The sequence below is a fragment of the Patagioenas fasciata genome, chromosome 3 (genome assembly GCF_037038585.1).
Source record: "Patagioenas fasciata isolate bPatFas1 chromosome 3, bPatFas1.hap1, whole genome shotgun sequence".
NCBI classification, from domain to species: domain Eukaryota; kingdom Metazoa; phylum Chordata; class Aves; order Columbiformes; family Columbidae; genus Patagioenas; species Patagioenas fasciata.
The window spans coordinates 121699598-121721441 of NC_092522.1; the positions used below are offsets into that span (position 1 = coordinate 121699598).

At 42.2% G+C, this 21844-nt stretch overlaps 1 protein-coding gene across 1 annotated transcript in view; it reads right to left on the bottom strand.

The window, feature by feature from the left end:
• Positions 1–21844, bottom strand: part of PKHD1 (PKHD1 ciliary IPT domain containing fibrocystin/polyductin) — a 271783-nt gene that overhangs the window by 194903 nt on the left and 55036 nt on the right. The window contains exons 34-35 of the mRNA XM_065834370.2: positions 19709–19913; positions 15123–15273 (exon numbers count right to left, since the gene is read on the bottom strand). Coding sequence (XP_065690442.2) covers positions 15123–15273; positions 19709–19913 — 356 coding nt within the window. The remainder of the gene's footprint in view (positions 1–15122; positions 15274–19708; positions 19914–21844) is intronic.

Genomic DNA, 21844 nt, shown 5'->3' on the forward strand with positions numbered 1-21844 from the left:
ACCTAACTGAAGGTAAGAGGCTTTGTTACTGCTACTGTTTTCACCTGTATGTCCTCCCTCTCAAACAAATAGGATGACACTCATGCAGTCACAGCTCCTTCCATCCACAGACTCCCAGAACACGATGGAAGGAGCAACTTGCTAAGAAAAACATAGGTTGCCACCCCTGTTTTGTTGAATCACAGAATGTCAGGGATTGGAAGGGACCTGGAAAGCTCATCCAGTCCAATCCCTCCACCGGAGCAGGAACACCCAGATGAGGTTACACAGGAAGGTGTCCAGGTGGGTTTGAATGTCTGCAGAGAAGGAGACTCCACAACCTCCCTGGGCATCCTGGGCCAGGCTCTACCACCCTCACTGAGAAGAAGTTTCTTCTCAAATTTAAGTGGAACCTCCTGTGTTCCTGTTTGCACCCATTGCCCCTTGTCCTATCACTGGTTGTCACCAAGAAGACCCTGGCTCCATCCTCCTGACACTCACCTTTTCCATATTGATAACCATGAATGAGGAAACCCCTCAGTCTCCTCTTCTCCAAGCTAAAGAGCCCCAGCTCCCTCAGCCTTTCCTCACATGGGAGATGCTCCACTCCCTTCAGCATCTTGGTGGCCCTGCACTGGACTCTTTCCAGCAGTTCCCTGTCCTGCTGGAACTGAGGGGCCACAACTGGACACAATATTCCAGGTGTGGTCTCACCAGGATAGAGTAGAGGGGAACGAGAACATCTCTGACCTGTTGACCATCCCCCTTCTAATCCAACCCCAGGTACTATTTGCCTTCCTGGCCACAAGGGCTCAGTGCTGGCCCATGGTCATCCAGCTGTCCCCAGGACCCCCAGGTCCCTTTCCCCTACACTGCTCTCTAATAGGTCATTCCCCAGCTTATACCGGAACCTGGGGTTGTTCCTACCCAAACACAAGACTCTACACTTGCCCTTGTTATATTTCATTAAATTTTTCCCCACTCAACTCTCTAGCCTGTCCAGGTTTCTGGATGGCAGCACAGCTTCTGGCATGTCAGCCAGTTCTCCCAGTTCAGTGTCATCAGCAAACTTGCTGATAGTACATCCTGTTGAAGGGAAAACTGACGTGTTTGCTGACACCTGTGTAGCAGGAGGACATTGCCTCAACATCCTGAAAGAAAAATTCATGGCTGACAGCACTGTGTTTAGTTTCTGCTGAACGACTGCAGCAACTTCTTCAAAACATTTTCCCTGATCATTTTCACCTGTTTAAGATGTATTTTTCAAATAAATTCCACATTTGAGATGGAAGACCTGAATGGGATGAAAGATTGGACATGATCTGGCAATCTGCACTTGCAGTTCAGTGGCCAATTGTATCCTGGGCTGCATCACAAGGAGCGTGGGCAGCAGGTGGAGGTTGGTGATTCTGCCCTTCTGCTCCAATCTGGTGAGACCCCCCTGCAGTGCTGGTCCAGCTCTGGGTCCTCAGCACAGGACACACATGGAGCTGCTGGAGAGGGGCCAGAGGAGCCCCAGAAATGATGCGAGGCTGGAACAGCTCTGCTGGGAGGACAGGCTGAGAGAGTTGGGCTGTTCAGCTTGGAGAAGAGAAGCTCCAGGGACACCTTATTGTGGCCTTTTTGTACTTAAAATGGGCCTACAAGGAAGCTGGAGAGGGACTTTTTATAAAAGCTTGTAGTGATAGAAGGGATAAGGGTTTTGAACTGAAAGAGGGTGTATTTTGAATAAACATAATGAAGAAAGTTTTTAAAATTAGGGTGGTGAGAGCCTGTTCCAGGTTGGCCAGAGATACCCCATCCCTGGAGACATCCCAGGCCAGGCTGAACAGGGCTCCGAGCAACCTGATCTGGGTGAAGATGTCCCTGCTCATAGCAGAGGTTGGACTGGATGGGTTTGAAGGTCCCTTCCAACCCAAACTTATCTGTGATTCTAAGTGGATGACAGCACCCAGCAGTGCTCTTTCCAGAGCTCTGTGTTGGAGACTGAAGCCTGAGCTGCCCTTTCAATCCTGTACCTGCCCAGCACAGGGAGGGTTCCACCCTGCACAGCTGTTATTTCAGTAATGCAAGCTTTTTAAATGGCTCAGCCTAATCTGCGAGCTTTCAGAGTCCACTTTCAAATGCAATGTCCTGTTTAGTTTTAGCACATCAACAACATGCTTTCTTAGCCTATCTGTATGCATTATCTACTGCTGTAATGTATCATGTACTGAACTACAGCATCATTACAGGTAAGTGCTCAGGTTTAAATGCAAACATAATTGCATAATGTGGTACAGCCAGGAAGAATAATGCAGGAAATAGAGCCAGCTCCATCTGATAGTGCAATCTGACTGGAACACCGGCCATTCGGATCAAACACACAGCCCAGATGGGGCAACCAAGAATAAAAGTGCTTTGCAGTATCTTTATTGTCATCATCGAAAACACTTATCTGCCAGAAAGGTAAAAAGGTGAAGATGGAACTCTTACGGAAAAGGTCACATAAGCTATAGGGTAACACTGGGTTACGATGGCTAAGATGTCACACCTTAGCTAAAGCTCCCTTTGCACTGTCACTTTGAGCTGAATTTGCCATGTCCTAATGGGAATCTGAGCATTAAGTGGTGTTTAGAAAACCCACGAACTCCCCTTTAATTGCAATAAATCCAGATAAATCTTCAAATCCTACTGTGCAAGGAGCTGCATAAACATAGGAGAACCTTCCTGAAGCAAGACACCTTCCAAATGAGGACAAATCTACAGCAGATATGTCTACTTTAACATATTTATTTTATATAGCTAACGTTAGAAATGATTCTCAATGGAACAGTGCTTCCACCTATATTTTCTTCAGTAGTTTGAGCTCACAGTGGCACACGATAGGCAATTTCAGCAGGGGTGAAGGCAGCACCACAACATGATCCAGAAGGCAGCTGAAGTTAATCAAATACGCTTCGCACGGAACCGTTACGCCATGAACAGCTACGCCTCCACTGAGGAGCATATCACACACGTTATGGGACAGTAACCACTCTTGTCATTTCAAGAGATTTTAGCCCAAAACTTCACTTTAATCGGACAACAAGATGAGAGACTAGCGTGAGAGAGAACACCCTGACCAACACACTGCCCTCTGAACTGAGAGGTCTTTGAGCTGACAGCACAAACTGCTGCTGTTTGAGCTATAAAGCTATCCCTCTGTCATGCAGGGCTCTAACAGCTCATCTTTGTTGGGAATTCAGATCCCCTGAAATTACGTACGCTCTGCATCTTTCACTGTCTGCCCTCCCACACACACATTTATCTGTCTGTTAATTGTTTGACAGGACATAAAATCCAAGATTCTTTTCCCAAGAACCCTTGCTGGCATATCCTTACCCCAATATGCGAATCCTTACCCCAACATCTGAATATATTCTAGTGCTTAAGGATGCAGATGGGTGCCTAGTAGCATTTTCTAAAGGCAGATTTGATTTCAGGGAGAGAGAGGCACCATACTAAGGTACATACCCAAATGAGGATGTACGTATGGGAGATCTAAGTGCCTCGGTCCAAACCCCAAAAGCCTTATCCACTGCTATCTATCACCACCTGGAGAAACTCATCCAAAACTTTTACCCCATGGTATATGCCCTGGTAATTCAGTAAGCGCCTCTCCTAGGGCTAAAAATGAACAGTGGCTTGGGCGATCATGGTGATCAGTGACTGCAGTCCTTCCTGCATAGAGAATTTGTTTCTGCAGAGCTGCCTGAGCTTTCTCAGCTTTGACACCACTTTGTAGCTCAGGTGGTTCCATTCCCTGGCAGATCCCTGTGCTGACCCCAGTAGGGCTCCCAGAAAGGTATTGCAGAACAACAACAACTGCTCAGAGACTTCTTACGCACAGATTCATTTGACACAAAAGGGTTCAAGATAACAAGGAGCTAAGTCCTAGGAACAGCAAACCAGACAGACAGATCTTGGGTGCGTCATCCCTATGATTAATACAGGATACAATTAATACGGCAACGTGCGCTTGCAGCCCAGAGGCCAATTGTATCTTGGGCTGCATCACAAGGAGCGTGGGCAGAAGGTTTGGGAGGTGATTCTGCCTCTCTGCTCTGCTCTGGTGAGACCCCCCTGCAGTGCTGGTCCAGCTCTGGGTCCTCAGCACAGGACACACATGGAGCTGCTGGAGAGGGGCCAGAGGAGCCCCAGAAATGATGCGAGGCTGGAACAGCTCTGCTGGGAGGACAGGCTGAGAGAGTTGGGCTGTTCAGCTGGAGAAGAGAAGCTCCGGGGAGACTTTAATGCGGCTTTTCTGCACTTAAAAGGGGCTGATAAGAAAGATGGGGACAGACTTTTTAGCAGGACCTGTTGCAATAAGATAAGGGGTGATGGTTTAAAACTAAAGGAGGGAGATTCAGGCCAGGCATGAGAAAGAAATGTTGTACCCTGAGGGTGATGAGAGCCTGTCCCAGGTTGGCCAGAGAGGTGGTGGGCGCCCCATCCCTGGAGACATCCTAGGCCAGGCTGGGCGGGGCTCTGAGCAACCTGAGCTGGTGAAGATGTCCCTGCTCATGGCAGGGGTGGCACTGGATGGATGGATGGGAAGGTCGCTTTCAAACCCAAACCATTATATGATTCTATAGGGTTTTTTCATACCTCTCTACCCAGCTTTGCAGAGTTTGGTTGAGCATCTAAAGTCACGCTGACTTGCTGTGCATGCCCACATTGGGTTGCTGGTGAGCTCAGGGAAAAACTTTCCTCAATGATGAAAGCAAAAACTGCATCTTCCACTCACCAAACACAGGGTAAGGCAGGAGGAAATGAAGGAAAAGAAATGAGAAGTAGAAAGTGAAAGAGTGAGAGAATATGTGTGAAAAGGGGAGAACCATAATCTCTAAGTGGGTGAAGCAGAGCCTGACCCTTGATCAGCATCACAGACCCAAAGAAGATGTGTGAAGCAGGAAAACAAACCAATAAGCAAAACAGCAATCTCTTTCCTCAGTTTTGTTTGAGGAAGTCAAATTTACTGAGCTCCTTGCAAACTGTCTTTGGCTAAAATCACTGTTAATGAGCTCTGACACTTGAAATTTAACTAAATATGAGCTAACAGCTGCCAGCCCTGAACCACCCATGAAGTTAACTGGTAATATTTTGTTAAGGCCATAGACAGGCTAAACTGCCACTCTATTGAGAAGACGCAGCATTCACGGGAAAGTGTTTTTAACATCCACTTCACCTGATGTGTCCCTGCCCTGGGATGTCTGCTTTTCTTCATGGGGACCACAGAGCTCTTCATCCACTTCCCTCCTCCCCATCACCGCTGTAATTATTTGCTAGTCTTTATGAGGTAGCCTTACGTTCACTCAATAAAGTGCTTTGCTCTGCAGCTATTCAGAAGGACAGATTGGAAATGAGGGGCTTCCACTTCTGAAGCCACCAATCAAGTGAAGGTATCAAGCCTTTAGCAAGTCAGTCTATCACCCAGTTATTACAGACTTATCATGAAAAGACCTTGTTTTTACTGGTAATCACATAAAATTAACCCTTTCCTTAAAGACAGAAGGAAGGCCCTAGTAAAGTAGTTGTGGCATAGAGCTCGACCATGCTGGGCTTTCCTGCTGTTACAACAAGTTTTTTTCAAGTTTTTAATAAACACTCTCTGCACTGAAGTAGTGTGGCAATTCATTTGTTCTCTAGCTGGACACCTGCTTCACACTGTTTAGTCTATGAAGAACTTTGTGATAACACCAACAGTAACAAAAACAGGAGAAAATCAAACTTAAAAGAAAAAAATAAAGAAAACAATATGACAAACGCAATTCACCCTTACTTTACTTCTGAAACTCTGCACACAGAAGAAATCATGATACAATACAATCATCTGTCCAAGACCATCAATAGCTTACTACCAGACCATACTATTCATGGTTTTGCCGTCTTAAGGAATTAGCCACTTCTTTCTCAATGAAGAAAAACCCAACTCTGTCCCCCACACAGGTGATCTGTCCAAGGCTTCTTACCATTTCTTGTGGATTGAATGGGAAACCTGATTCTACTCACAGCTCAAGGCCTGGCTGGGTACCAAACTCAGGTCTTTAGAGCTGCATCCCTTTAGAAATGGAGTAATCCAGCACCCACATCACACCAAATTCCATAAATGACAAAGGCATTACAGCGCGTTCAGATACACTCTACGGCCTAGTAGAAAACACAAAGAGGAGAACCTCCTCCTCTGCAACTCGTGGCTCATAACTGCCCACCTGAGTTATTGGCTCATATCCTGTCAGTGCTTATCCAAATGACTGAATGTCCCAGAGAACCCAGTGGCTTTGTATATATGCAGTAAATTGTTCTCCTACATAGATACCTGTGAATAAATCACCAATAATGAGGAGCGAATTGCATTAATATGAAACCTCCATGACACCTGACATGTACCAACACTCATGTGTAGGCTCAGCATTTTGTAAGATCAAATAAAATGAATTTTGATTTGGATGAGGGAAGCGGGACATCAAGAGAGTGATTTCAATTGAGTTCATAACTGGGAATTTGTGTGTCACTTGGGACCTCAATGTGGATTTAGGTGTCTAAAATCAAATACTAAGAAAACATAAAAATAAAACGACCCTGATCATCGCTCAAGTCTCAAGGGAAACACACTCCGCACTGAGACCTGGTATTTCAGTGATTCAGACGCGGGTCTGTGTCCAATGCTATGGTCAAATGGTTCTCAGTCTTGGACACACGCTTTTGGTGGTACTTGAACAACATGAAGATAGTATCTCTATCTGTGATTCAGCCACACAAAGGGCCTCTGCAATGGCCCCATTCTGATGAAGTCTATGTTACCAAAATCTCTCATCTTTCTAAGAAGGGCAAGCACATGACCAGCCCTTGCTAGGTGATGAACCAGGCCCCAGAAACATTTGGGAAGTGGTTGTATGTCAGCCAATGCCTCTGCCCCACACAAAACCCCTGCATGGAGCATCAAGTCCACAGTACTGCTCTGTTTGGGATCAGGAAGAGGACACAAAGTCAAATGGTGACACAGAGTTCTATGTTAGTGATGCAAGGAGCTGCCTGAAAGCATCTTCGGACCCTACCACACCTAAGGATGGGCAAAGACGCTCTTGTATGTTAAGCTATACTCCAAAGCAGAACAAGTCTGGCCTGTGTGTGTCTTCAAGGAACTAAGCCTTTTTCCCTATTGGATTTAAGATGAGGAGACAGAGAAAGCTTCCCTCTGACTTCACCTAGAGCCCGATGCCATGCACCCCAGCATGAACCCAGCCATCAAACATCCCCATCCCCTTCCCCCAAATCAACAGAGTCCCGCAGACAGAGAACCAGAGCCGTGCTTCCAACTGCAGAGAACCCGTTCCTTTCCAAAACTGCTTAAACACCAAAGGAGTCAATTAGAGTCCCTGTCATAATTAAACAGGAAAGTGGCAACAAGACTCTGTGCAAGAGCCTGGGAGCGAATAGAGAGAAAATATGACCAGAGTCTCCCAGGAAACTCTTCCTTGCACCCTCCTGACCTTAATTCAAGCCTTCTCTTTGTGAGGGAATGGAAAGATTTGCTTTCTGTTCCCTGGAGAAGTCTCTTCAAAATGACACTTTTCTCTCTGAATTTGTGTTTCTCTTAAGGGCGGGGAGCAGGAATAAATGGAGAGGGGGAAAGAAAGTAGTTCTTATTAAACTGAACCATGCTCAGTTCTGATTTCACACAAGTGTGTTTAAATGCAAGTGGAAAGGCTTTGATGTGTTGTAGGTTACAGGGGACAGGCATCCCATCCTGGGGGTAACAGCATCCCACCCAGGACCTAGCAGCATCCCATCATGGGGATGAAAACATCCAATCCTGGGCATAACAGATTCCCATCCTGGAGGAAACTTCCAACAAGCTTTTAATGCAACAGGATGAGTGATGGGGAGAAGGGGGCTCCCTGAAAAGGTATGTACAATTTAGGAAGCAATCTCCTGAGACATACTAGAAAGCTGATGCGATCGAAAAATAATTTAAAAAAAAAGAGCTGTTCAAAATGGGGGGGGGGGAAAGAAAGCTGTAGTTCAGCCCTTGATTTTTTGATCTGACAGTAGGAGAGGAAAGAGTTAAACCTCAAATTAAGCTGGAAAAAGTTAAAGTAAGAGGAAAAAAAGCACAGCAGAAGCACATCTCCTAAATTTCCCGTTGCAGCCCAAGGCTGATCCCATTAAACAAAAGAAAAAAAAAAAAAAAAAAAGAAAACAGAGAAAGAAGCAATTTTGCTTATCCTTTTCTCACACACCTAGCAGCCACTTTTTATTATTATTTATTTATTTACCTCCCCCTTTCAGAGCAAGGCCCTTATTTTTCTCATTTAGTCCAACAGAGATTGTCCTCCTGGAATGACCTTTTTTTCTTTCTCTCTCTCCTCCTTTCCTTCTTCCTCCCCCTCCTCCTCTCTGCCTCCAGGCCATTGCCCTCGTGCCAGTAACTAGATAACACACTCTATCAGAGATTTTTTAAAAAATCATTGCAAAGGCACTAGGGCTGATAGTGGCATCAATCGTAGCCTGACACGGGCTCGGGTCAACCATTTATCTCTTCACATTGCCTGTGGTTACTGGGGAGGCCATCTTGGTTCTCTACATCTTAACAACCTTGCAGATGGTACCTCTCTCTGCTCTGATAGCATCCACACACCAAAGACTGGCTTTGTGCTTTTATTTTTATTAGATTATTACAGACTCCTCCGCTTCCTTTCTGTCAGGCTTCAAAATCTTGGTTGGTTTCGTTGTGTTCCGCACCCCCTTCTGAAAATCACACTGTGGTCAAGATAGTAGGTTAAGAAATAGGGAACATGGAGATGGAAGGGTGGGCTTGATGGGCTGTTAAAAGTGTGTATTTGTTAAAACTACACGCAATATCTTAGAATCATTTAATCTAGTTCTACTCCAGCCATCCTGTCCTCTGCAACGTGGTTATATTGGGCTCTTTGCACTGTCGAAGCCCTACTCAGAACCCAAGACACCATAATGTCAGGTGCTATCGGGAAGCTCCCTAATAAGCTGTAGTCAAAGGAAATATTCCACAGCCTCTGCCAGATGTGATCACTATTTCCAAATAAAGAGATCTGGGGTTTTACAGTATCTAAAGGGATACACAGGAACCGAGTTTCACTTCTTATTATAATTCTTCCTCGAGAACAGAGGAGCTACGAGAAAACTGCATATCAAGCCAGAATCTGCTTTGCCTCTTGCCCTGTAAAGTTTTCTGTGCCAAGGTAAAGGGGGTGAGGAGGAAACGTGTCCAACCTCACAGTCAGCACATTTCATCCACACCCTGCTTACCCAGTCTCAAATTGCTGTAGTGGTTTTCCTCACGGGTATTACAGGAAAGGGGAACACTGGAGAAAGCAGAGAGAGGATCGTTTGTCCTTTCTGGCAGCTTTTGCTGCTCCAGGAAATAAAAATACAGACAGTGTTGTAGAATGGCAGGTGGAGGTAGACTTCCAAAGGACACCAAAGGGACAGAGTGTAGGAATGACAGTGTTCCAGGACTGTACCAAGCTCAAAAAGCAAAGGGAAAAAAGTCTGAAAGACAATAGCCCACCTTCACCCTTAGGCACTGGTGCTCTACTGAAGTTACTGGATTTTTTAAAAAACAAACAAACAAACAAACAAATAGAAGATACTTATAAAAGTATCTGACCACCATCTGGAAGCCCACAGATGTCTACAGCCAAGGGTAACCAACTATGAGCACTTCACTCTCAAAAATACGCCCATCAAACATCCACACAATGTGAGGACAGCACTAAAATGACAGTGAAAGAGCATCACACATCTACCACGTGGAGCACAAAGAACCTCCCGTTCCTGCAAGGGAGTGTCATCTCCCATCACCTGTAACCCTCATAGATGGACAATGTGGTCAAGAGATTCGACATCAGTCTCGCTGTGAAAAATAAAGTAACAGCCCTTTATGTCCAGAGTGCTCTGTGCTTCCAGAGAGCCTTTTATTCCCTCTAGAAAACTACCTAGGATTTGTCACCTATATAAAGTACCAAATATCTCCAACGGGTTAAATGATCTCATCTTCTTCCCCACTTCCAAATACTGCAGCATCCAGAGAGATAGTAAATGGGGAAAAATAAGGAAAAAAAAAAAAAAGAAGTAGTGATTTTAAGATCTGCAGAGGAATCCAATGGATTTGGAGAGCTAGTCCTGATTACATTAAGTGGTAGCTGAACGGCAAGGGTCTCTTGGGTGACTGTGGGTAACTCAGACACAGACTCTGTGGGTTTTTTTCTTCTCTTTCATCTTTTTCGACTCAGAAGAGCACAAAGCAGTTATCCTGGTATCAATCACCCTGGTAAGCATTAACAGATCCTCAATACTCTAAGCAACTTCTTAAACCTCAAGCCCTTCCCCTAATGCCCTGTTTAAAAACAAACTGAAAGCTGCACAGCAGACCCAGGCAGAGCCATAATCCAGGATGGCATTTTTATCTAGAAAGTTATTTTTTATTAACCTCGTGTTTCTTAATAGAGACCCTTTGAGGGCTGGGTTGTAGAGAATTCACTAGTATACCAGTTCAGCTTCCCTACAACTGACTTAATATACGTGGCTTCTGCCCTCTGACAAACATTATATTACGCATGATGATTAGGTCTGGTCCAGTGATCCGGAATAAAAATCTGAAGGCTCACTAAGCATAATGGGTTCGGAGACATCCGAGCCTGGTCAAATCTTCCCAAGAGCATCCTTTACGTGTGTTATCGGTGTGTTTTCCATGTCTCATCAGTGTCAGGATAGCTGACATCTCATTATGCAGCCAAGGTGGAAACGGACAGGTACTGAGCGAGCATTAGAACTTTTCTTTTCCCTTTTATTATTTAATTCGTATCTTCCCATTATCCAGTGTATCATGAAACTGTGAACTAATTAAGTCCTATGGGATATACAATCAGTGCTGGATTTTTTTTTCTTCCCTTTTTTTTCCTCTCCTCTCCTTTTGGTAGGCTAAATTGCATTATATACCGATATAAAAATAATTCTGCAACTCTTCCATAGAGAATAATGGAGCAGGTTGCAAGCACTAATGATGCTGAATGCAACAGTGGGCCAGACACCTGCTGCTTACTTTGTGTGACTTAATTAAGTCATATGGGGTAAAATACTTCAAACACAAATGGAGGTAAGGGCCTAAATCAGTTTCTAAAGAAATACGCAGAAGCTATTCTCTGGGGGTCATCAGACCAGACCCCAGGAAAAAGCCAAGTTGATGAACTCAGATTTTGTGAAGTCTGACATGCAACTCACAGACCCCCAGTCAGCAACTTGAAACTCCCCAAAATTGTGGTGGTCCTCTAGATTCAGAGCTGAGCCCAGCTCGGATTGTAACCGCGCAAGCAGCATCTCTGAGACCAGATTTGAAAGGACAAAACTTAAGTGATGGATATGGCATCACCTCCCAGAAAATACAGTTGTTTGCCTTGGCTGAGGTTTTTGCCCAAAAGTTTTCAAAGGGGTTCAACCAGGACCATAAATTTACGTGACTGACTCAAGGGAGCAGCATGCACAACATGAACAGGAGAGCCAACATTTAAAAAAAAAAACCTCTATTTTTTAATGAAAGCTGCAGCCCACATTTCAAGCAAAGTTATGTTGAAAGCAGATGTTAAAAGACCTCTTCTCTCTGCAGAATTAAGGTTAGCTATCCTTGTGCAGATCATACAAAAATTAAGGTGTCCACAGTTAAGCTCTTAATTTTCATTAACATAGATTTTCACATGTTTTTGTCAGGGGATAAAAAGAGTTAAAGAAATGGGAGGAAAAAATGTGCCTGTGAGTATCGAGGTACAATGATCTTCTAGTACTTGGAGTTTTTGTACATCTAAGAGAATAAAAGAAGTTCAAAGGACAACCACCTCATCAACTCACTGTGTGCTTCTGTTGTTTGTTCATCTCATCAGATAATTTTGGTGTCCCTGCTTTACATATGCACTTGCAATTCAAACAGATGGTGAGAGAAGTCCATGGAAACATATAAAATACATTCTGGATGTGAGCAGAGAAGTGGAGGAACGGGTCTGGCAACATGTTGTTATTCAAAACCCAACCAGCACAGCTAAGGTCTGATTCCTAGATGAGTTACAGTAACTATTTAATGCAATTCTTAATGAAGCTGACACAAAGATCCAGAGTGAATTCACTGTCTAGATGCTGTTCTGCAATGTCAGGCAAGAGAAAAATTGACTATTTCCAGTGCAAGGCTCCTGCTGGTGAAAGCAAGTAGATCGAGCTGATGGACATGTCTCGTATGCACAGATTCCTCTTTGTTGTCCCCAAGTTGTGTCTGTGAGCTATTGGTAACTGGGCTGCTAAAAGCATCATAGAAACACAGATCTGGAAGAGATCACCATGTCACTGGAGTTCAGTTTTCTGCTACCAGGGGGTGTCATGTCACCCAGTCTCTCCCATAAACTCACCATGCTCCTCCCCAGGCATCTCTGGAGCCTCATGTCCAGCATTCTCCTACCAGGAGGTTGCTGCAAAACTTTGCCACATTTGCAGTCTATGTTTGCCTCATTTCCAGCCTACCCAATCCCAACTAATCACATTAATCTCTTGCTTATTATTTTAAGAATTATGGACAGGTCCTACTAGATGTCTCATAAAGACTAAAATTTACTTCTCTTTGAAGCTTGTATTCCTTACACTCAAGTTCCTAGAACCAGCTTTTAGGGTGGTTTTTGGGGTTATTTTTATTTTGTTGGTTGGTTTGTGGGGGGGATGTTATTTACCTCCTACTCTGAACCAAGGTTCTTTCTTCTTACCAATGCCCATTCATTCCATGCTCTTGACAAGCCTCTGCCAACCTTTCTGCAACACCTCCTTTTACTTCCAATGCCATCCTGGAACTAATCTTGCTCCATCGTCATCTAATCATCTCTACTTCAATCCTCCCACAAAGCCCAGTTGTGCTAAGACACTGTTGAGTTATCAACCTGTCTGGGCATCTTTCAGCTGGCAGAAGAGTAAGCAGAAAACAAAACACTGTGCTGAGAGCAGCTACGAATGAGCCAAATTTTTTATGAAGTGCTTTGAGATGCTAGCACAAGGGTGCTCTAGAAGCACCAGATGTTATTACAAAGAGATGCAGCCCCATTACTTGTACACCAAGTTGTGCTGCCTGTTAATAGCACCATTATCCTAAGACACGTGGTGCTATTAATGCATTTCGCTGCTTGGTGCTGAACCTGGGGACTATTATTTCTACTGGAAAGGTAAGGCCAGTTCACATGACATGATTTAAACCTCTACAGTGAAACATGCATATGCTGCACCAGGTCATAAATCTTAACAGGACGCTGTCAGCAAAAAAGGGACCAAAATTGAAACCATTTATCTGAACTCCCCACCCATCCACCTCTGCTCACCCAGGTCAGTTTTGGGAAGAGGGATAAAATACTTCTGAATGCCCACTGGGTTCATTAAGCAGCAGCAAATCCCAGATCTAAAAACACTGCTGGTTTCATCCTGATCTCCCTGAAGGAATTCGTTCATTCAGGACACTTAAGACTTCCTGTATTTTCCCCACTCTGAGCAGAAAAAAAACATAACAGACATAAACCTCAGTATTTCTTCCTATTCTTTCTCCCACATGAGTCAAAAGACAACCTGTCATCATCTCATTACTGAGACTACAGGACCTGTGACATGGCCAAGCTGCTCAGATCGTGGCCAACACCAGGTAATAGCTCCTCTAAGCTGCAGCTTGGGCTTTAGGGTGGGAGAGATGCCCTCATCACATTCAGGAAGGAAAATATCAATTAAAGGAGTAGTTATCATTTGATCTGCTACACATCGAGCACTTCCCTTTGCTGGCCTCCTGCACTTGCCAACTATAAACTGTTTTTAGCTTTGTTTTTTCATTAGCTGGGCACATTTCTCACAGTGTAACTAGCAAGGCTGACTAGCAAATGGACACTGATAGATAAAAGCCTACATGTGGCATTCCTTCACAGGCCAAGGACACCAGTAACAGAATGAAGAAAATCAACTGTATTTTGGGATATTCAGCTGCAATAGCAGCACACACATAAAGTAGAAGTGCAGGGTAAATATTCAGAGACTTTTATTAAAAGGTGTAGAATCTGATGCTAGAAACACAACAAAATTACTCTACCAGGACTCTACAACTACTTCTGGAGTGGGGTGGTGGAGTAAAGGAAATGACAATGCAGATGGCAATTTAAAATTACCACAGTAGCTTTAACACCAATGCTGAACAACCTAAGTTTCAACTATACTAAGAATGATAATTTGATTTACTAAATAAAAAACAGCATATGTTTTTTATCACATTGAACGTGTAACTCTTCCCTGTATGTGGTAGGTCTCCACCACTTCTCAGGAACCGCTTATTTAGGAAACGAAGGTGACAAAGGGGTATTTGGCATTCACCAAACATGCAGCCCCTCTGAATTTCTTCTCACAGGTGGCACAACCCAGTATTCAGCTCAACACCCCAAAAACTCTGCAACACCACAAGGGCTCTAAAAGGATGTTTAAGGTTTGCAATGAACATTTTTAGATATAGAGCCTTACGATGATGTTGGTTCTGAGTCATAGTTTTTCGTAATTAAATCTGTGCATGTCTTCTTGCTATACCCACATATGGCACTGAAAGGCTCTCCTATTTTAATACAGATACTGAAGAGGAGAGAAAAAACAAAACAAAAATAAACAAACAAACAAACAAAAACACATAAAGCAAAAAAAACTACAAATGCTGAATGCTAAGTCCCTGCCAGAGAGCTGAAACTCTACTTCATAGCTAAGGTTTCTGCTCAAGTAACAGAAAATAACACTTCTAGAGCAGACTCTGAATTTATATTAAAAAAGAGAGTGTTAAAAAAGCTATACATTGCCCACAAAATAAGGTAAAGCTCATTTACGTCTCATGAAATACAAGATTAACCATAGTTAACCATTAATTCAGCTGCACTGCATTAGAACTGCTATTCAAACTTGGAAAGCATTTAATATTATATATTGCTGCTGTTCAGCCTAAATTGTTTTGTTGGTTTTTTTTTTTGTCCCCTTTAAATGTACACAATATTACAAATTTAATTTTAAGCTGTTTGAATCAGTCTGTAAAAAAGATTTGATTATACCTGAGTGTTCTGGCCCCAGTTTTTCCATATCTCAGTAATCTTGGCGGTAATTGGCTGATTAGCTCCCTCACACTCCATCTCTGCCTCAGTTTCCATGGTAATGTTACAGGAGCTATTATAGATGAGAACTTCATCTCTTTCCACTTTAGGGCTGAAACGAGAAGGGAGGTTAAATGGGGTGTCATCAATCTTAATGAAATGCAATTATTTTTACTCTTATTAATCATTGCAAGCCATTAGCTTGTGGCAACTCCTGGCCACCATTTGTCAAACTTTGCAAATTTCTGTAATTTTGTTTCCATTCTTTTATTGTTTATTTGGGTTTTTTTTCCCCCCTTTATCTGCACACACTCAGGATGAAAATACATGCAGTAAATATCTCTCAGTGATGCTTTTCTGCTTCCCCAAACTATTGCAAATAGTAACAAATGCCATTCGAGGACCAAGGCAGGAAGATAAGTGCAGACAACAGGGAATCAGCAGTGCTAGGATCAAAGATGGACTCCTACATGGAGTAAGGTTTGTTTGTGTGTCCCCCCTCCCCACCTTACTCACACTTAGCAATAGGGAATGAATAACTTGCAACTCCCCTAGGGCAACTGGAGAAATTGGAAAAAAACACACACAACTGGCTAACTGGTCCCTAATTCCAACTGTGAAAAAATGAGCTCATTTAGGGGTTCCAATTCCTGCTACCCAGCTGATTGCAATGACGCTTTGTTGCTAGCATTGGAACATTAACTTAGTAAATTAATTAAACTTACTTAACAGCCCAGACTAAGCAGATTCGATATATGTGAGAGTTATACTAACAGACATTTGCTCTAAAGCCTCCCCTTTTACAGGGGGAAGAAGTGATAGAAAAGGTGATGGGGAAGACATTTTTTTCCTTGGTCTTCCTGTTGACAGCTGCTGAGTTTGGTAACATTTCGTTGTGGGGTGCTATAGGATCCAATATTCCTCAAAATGAAGGGAAAACTTCTCAATTTACTTCTACAGGTCAAGGGGGTCCAATGTCACTTCTCATGCCTTCCCCAGCCATTTATCCTTCTTCCTCCTCTTCCCACCCCATCCAACCATCAAATACACACCTACAACTTCAGGAAGGGGAGCAGAAAGGAGATAATTTATAGCAACAGCAATACATCTCAGAAATCATACTTTTCTGAATAACTAAGAAAGCACAGGGAGCACAAAACAGAAGATCAGATGGGTAGGAGTAGAATTTTCAGAGGTCTTCAGGTTCCTGATAGCCCCATCTAACAGGATTTTCTACAGTGCCAAACTTGGGAGCAAAAATTCTACCAAAATCAACCCAAAAGGAAATGCAATACTCAGAGCTTTCTCAAGAGCTTGGTGATCAGGACGATTTGATGAACCTGAAGTTTTCAAACCATGTGGCAGCTCAATGTACAAAGAGCTGCTCTGATCCAGGGGATATTTGTTTTGTTGCCCTTTTTCAGGATTAAAGTGTTAAAGGAAGCAGCCACATTAGCAATGACAAAAAAAAAGAAAGAAAGAAAAAGCCTTCCGCAAGTCACTGAACCTTTTAAACAGTGAATTTTTATTTCTATATTTAAATGAACCTTTCCCTCTGCTGTATCAATAATCAAAAGCCAGCCGTAGGGAACTACTCTTGCTTTTGATAGCAACGCTTTGAGAACTGCTCTTGTCCTGTACAATAATTGAATGGACGGGGCAATCTCTCAAGACTGCATAGTACTTCTTTTTAACGCTACAAGAAAAAGCTGCATCTTTAAAATAACCAACTGTTAGAAAGGCAGAAGGGAGTAATTCTTGGCCAGGTGAAGGGCACGGGCCCAATTTGCCAGGCATTTAAGACAATACAAGGACCTCTGAGTGTTTGTGAACAGAATTGTACAAAAAGTCACCAAGTTTTGCTTGTGGGCAGAGAGGAAATTCTTCCCTGTCCTCTAGCAGGTGCATCCCAAAACTTGGATGCTGGAAAACTGTCAACAAATTGCAGTGTTTAAAGGAAATGCCAGAAAAGAAGGGGTGAAAGGGAATTCAGGAGTGTATCTGGACACCAGTGTTGCTGATGGCAAGACTTGCACTTCTTCTAAGGAATATACATTTGCCATTATGTGTTCAGAAAGTATAGACTATAGTAGAGATTATCTTAGGAGAAGGTTTATTCAAAATACTGTAAAACTACTAAGAAATAAAAGGAGAGATTTAATGTACAGCGAAGCCAGGAATGATTTCTGGTAGTTTTATCCCCATGTGGGGATGAGTGTCTTAAGTCTCGAACATTTGTACAGAATTCAAATCCATATCTTTTTATTATTGTTAGTAACTATTGTTAACTACAGCAATCAATGTGCATTATTTCAAGAATTCCCAAAATAGCTCTTTTCTAGTTTGAGCATTTTAAATTTATAACACTTTGCTACAAATTCCATTGATATTTTGTAACTAAATATTTTTCAGAACTGAAATTTGAAAAAAAATATTTTCAAAAATCTCTGAAATAGGTAATTTGGATGACTTTAAATTCTTTCTTCCTCTGCTTCTCCCTGGATTTTTCAGATCAGGAAACTCATCTTAAATCAATCTTCTTTGCCGTTAACTCCTTTTCAGAAAGGCCCCGTTTGGAAATAGATTCACCAGAAAAAAAGAACATCAATACTCTGGAAAATTCCTCAGCAGCCCAAGTTTTAATTTCTAAATACAAGACAAGCATGAGCACAATAGGGAGAAAAGTTAATGACAGTAACGAAGAGCTTGAAGAAGTTGGAAGAATGGGAAAATAGCAGGTAAGAAAAAGTTGGTTGATTTGATTCAGAAATCTCTCCCTGATGGGATAACCTGAAGGGATAATAAACTCTGTCTCTAGGGCAATCAAAGTTAAATTGGACAAAAACACAGTGAAAATAATAAGGAAGCAGTCAGCAAATTGACTGCACAACTTTTCCATCCACCTCCCTCTCTGCTCACCCTGCTGAGACCAGTCTGGAGCAGCTACAGCAGCAGAATTATAGCTGCACAAACCAAGAAAATGAGCCAGAAGAGAAAAAAAAGTATTGCAGATGCATTTTTATCAGTCAATAGCTGAGCACAATTTTGATACCCAGGGAACAGGAAAGAAAAAACAAAAACAAAACCAAACAAATGGTATTGGGGTACCCTGTTCCTTTCAAGTTTGTAGGTTACTTGGTTTGGGGCTACACTGATGTGAGTAAAAGGAAAGTAAAGCTCAGCTAGACAAGACGAGGCTTTTGGATTTTCTTGTTTTGAAACAAGGAGTAATAGAACTGGTAAAGTTAGTTTAATTTCAGGATTATTCCCCCTCCCCATCCCAAATCTCTCTCAACAAAATGGTCCTCTTCATCTCCTAGGGTGTTATAGGACATTACCAATACACAATGTGACTTTGGACATGCCAGTTGCTGGCAAACAACACAGAATTCTGCCTTCCTCTTCCCCAACACGAAACTAATTTCTTTCTGTCCGATACAGATCTTCTCAAAACTGAAAAGAATTTCGTAATTCTGAAGATGTCTGTTCCTTATGAAATGCAGCTCAAATTGACCAGAGCTCAAAACCTGGTGGGGAGGAAATGACAGATTGACAGGGAGATGCTGTAACATTTTGGTTTTGTTTTGTTTCTTTTTTTAAAAAAATAAATTAAACAAAAAAAAAAAAAAAGTGTAACTCTTATCTTGCTGTCTTTGTTCAGTAAATACACAAGACATCTGGAACTCCCTTTGGTGACTCACAACACCAGCTGTGACATAAGGAACAGACAAGGACGAGGACCAAATCTCTGCAGCTCCGCTAAAATACCTGGACTGTAGGATCATGTACAAACCACGAATGGATTTACAATGTACAGCAAATCATGTGCAATGTATCACAGTGGTATTCTAATTCTTTATTTGTTTAACATCTTTCAGAAAGTTTTGTTCATCTGTTTATTCATTAATTCAGACATCCCTCTTACTCCTAGGAGTAAATGCTCTGCAGGTATAAATCCCCACTATTCCATTAAAGGCAATGGCACCAATTTATATTGCTGGGCAATTTGGCCTTGGACTTGTAAAGGTTGAGCCTCGAGTAAGTGCCTGAGCACCCTTGCTGAGGAAATATTGCACAGCCTGCTGGATTTTCTCTGTGACATTTTGCTCATGAAACTGCTTGGAGAGAAGAAGGGGAAAAAAAAAAAAGACAACTTCTGTTTTTTATAATGCCTAATCTTTTTCCCCATTGGCATCCACCAGATGTTGCTTTGGATCAGAAGATAAATATTAAAACCAAAGAAGGAACAAAGCAGGCTGTTTACAAGATGGATTTTCTGATGTCTCTCAAACACTCTAAAAAGATGGGAGGGAAGGAGGGGGGACTAAAGATGCTTTGATAGACACAAGGAATGAATTTCACAACCCAGCGGAGCTCTCTAGTGGTCTCAAGGTTGAATTGCTCTGTTGGCATTGACCTAAGAAATAGAAATTTGTTCCTTCAGTCTATCATCTGGCAGGGACCAATTCTGCAAAAGGTAGAATATCTTCTGGAGGATGTCGCTCATGGATGGGCTCACTTGGCTGTTGGAGAGATGCAGAACTAACCTGGCAAAGAGTCCAGAAAAATGCCTCCGGGGTGGGTTGATGCCCCAATGAGGTGGGCTGTCCTCACAGACATACAGGTAAGACACAGATCCTCTCTGGCGATAGGAACCCACCATGACTTGGACATCGCATTCAATGAAGGTGGCTCTGTGTTCTTGGCAATCAACAGAAGAATGTGTTAGACCACAGAGAATGGCCAAAGATTCTGCAAAGACAAGAGGGGAGAAAAACATAACCCAATGCAGCCAACCCATCACTGACATTAAACAGATTTTAGCAACTGACAGTTGTCATTGCAGATTCCCGATGTGTTTGTCCATCAAGGCGCATACTTTTAGAGGATGAGTAGGTCTCCACACAACTCTTCAGCCCCTTTTGCTTTGTGTGAACAAGCATGTAACCTCCTTTGTGTGCTGAGCACCAGGATGGTCTTTGGGATCAAATGACCCTGTCCAGGAGGAGGTGACATAAGTAGTTAACTAAGAGCATGGACATTTTTTCTGGGGAAGATGGATCAGTGTTAACAGATCACATCTAAGGAACAAATCTCTTACCAGGGAGTTGTGATCACTTAAGGTCTATCACAGTTTTGAAATCCAGAAACAGATTCATTGAAATATTTCCACAGCTTGGAGGGCTTCTGGGAAACTTGTATGAACTGGGATCTCCTTACTTTGTACCTGAGCGTGACTGGAGACTTGGTCCGAGTTTGACTCTGTGGATGTAGTAGGAAGTGTAATTGAATCTGCTGTTTTGCTTTGAGGTTTGTTTAAGGAACTACTGATGAGAACAAAAATTATGTTTTCTTATTCTAAACTCAGAGAATGCAAAGAAATTTAATTGTGAACTGTCACTAAAATTCACACCAGTTGAAGTGTTTGGTTTTGACTTTTTCTTTTTTTTTAAAAAAAAGAGGAATCCTTTAAACATTAAACCATGCCAGAGATCAAAACTGTTTCTCCCAAAACCCTAAGCATGTAAAGACTTTTGGAGAAGTTTTGTTAATCCTGAATTAATCCAACAGTTGTAATGAACTCTTGAAAAAGTCTATGGACAGTATTACACTCTGTAGTATCCAAGAATGTTCTTCAAATATCGGAAGAGAAATTGATGGGAATTTGTCAAGAAAGGAGTTTTTTTTCTTTGCTTTTTTAGATTCCTGTTTGTTCAAAACATATCTTGTTTGCTGGAAGAGTGTCATTGTCAATGAATGTCTTAGCTCCTAAGCAATTCTGAAAATGGTTTTTGAAATGGTAAAAACATGAAAATGCTATATTTCATATATTAAAACTTTTAGCGCTTGTTGCTAAAAGATATTATTTTACATGGGGTATTTTTTGAAAATTTTATAGCAGTTCAATGTTTAAGGTTTGTTGGTTTTTTTTTTTTTAATATTAAAACCTAGCAAATTCATTATTTCTGAACTTCAGAGAGAGAGCTCACAATTTTTCTGTATTTTTCTTCTCTGGATTTAGAGTAATTAAAAAGTTACTCAAATTGTTACTTCACACATTTTGCAATACGCTTAATTTCTTTCCTGTGCCAAATTCAGGGACAATTCTTTTGTTTGGTATCCATTCAAACACAGCCAAACACAATCCCTGCTTCAGAGACCTACACATAAATATGAGAGAGGTTATAGAGAAGCCTAAAGGAATGATAGAACCATGCGTATATTTTCCTTTTATTGTCCAGGAATTATGTCTAGAGCCACTGGAGTTGTCCTATAGTTCCCACAAGACTTACGTCTTCTGGGAATCCAGGCTGCCTTTTGAAGGGTATTTGAAGTGGTACTAAATGTCTGTGTTTTGCAAAATGAATACCATCCAAGCAGACTAAATATTACAAAGAGCTTGTCTTTGCAACAACCTGCAGCAGAACCAATTAATTACCAGAATTTCTCCAAACAAGATGGCATGTATTTTCAGCCAGTGAGAGGCTGAAAACTTCTCAAAACTAGCAAAGATGGATATCCAAGCAGCTATGGCACTGCCCTTTCTTCCTCCACAAACCCACAACTTTCCTGTAGACAGAAGAAATTGTTCCGTTTTTGTAACTGCTCCTTTTGCTTTAATATTCTATTCTACTGGTGACACGAAAGGTTATGAGAAGCTCAGATGTGGTAATGGAGAATGT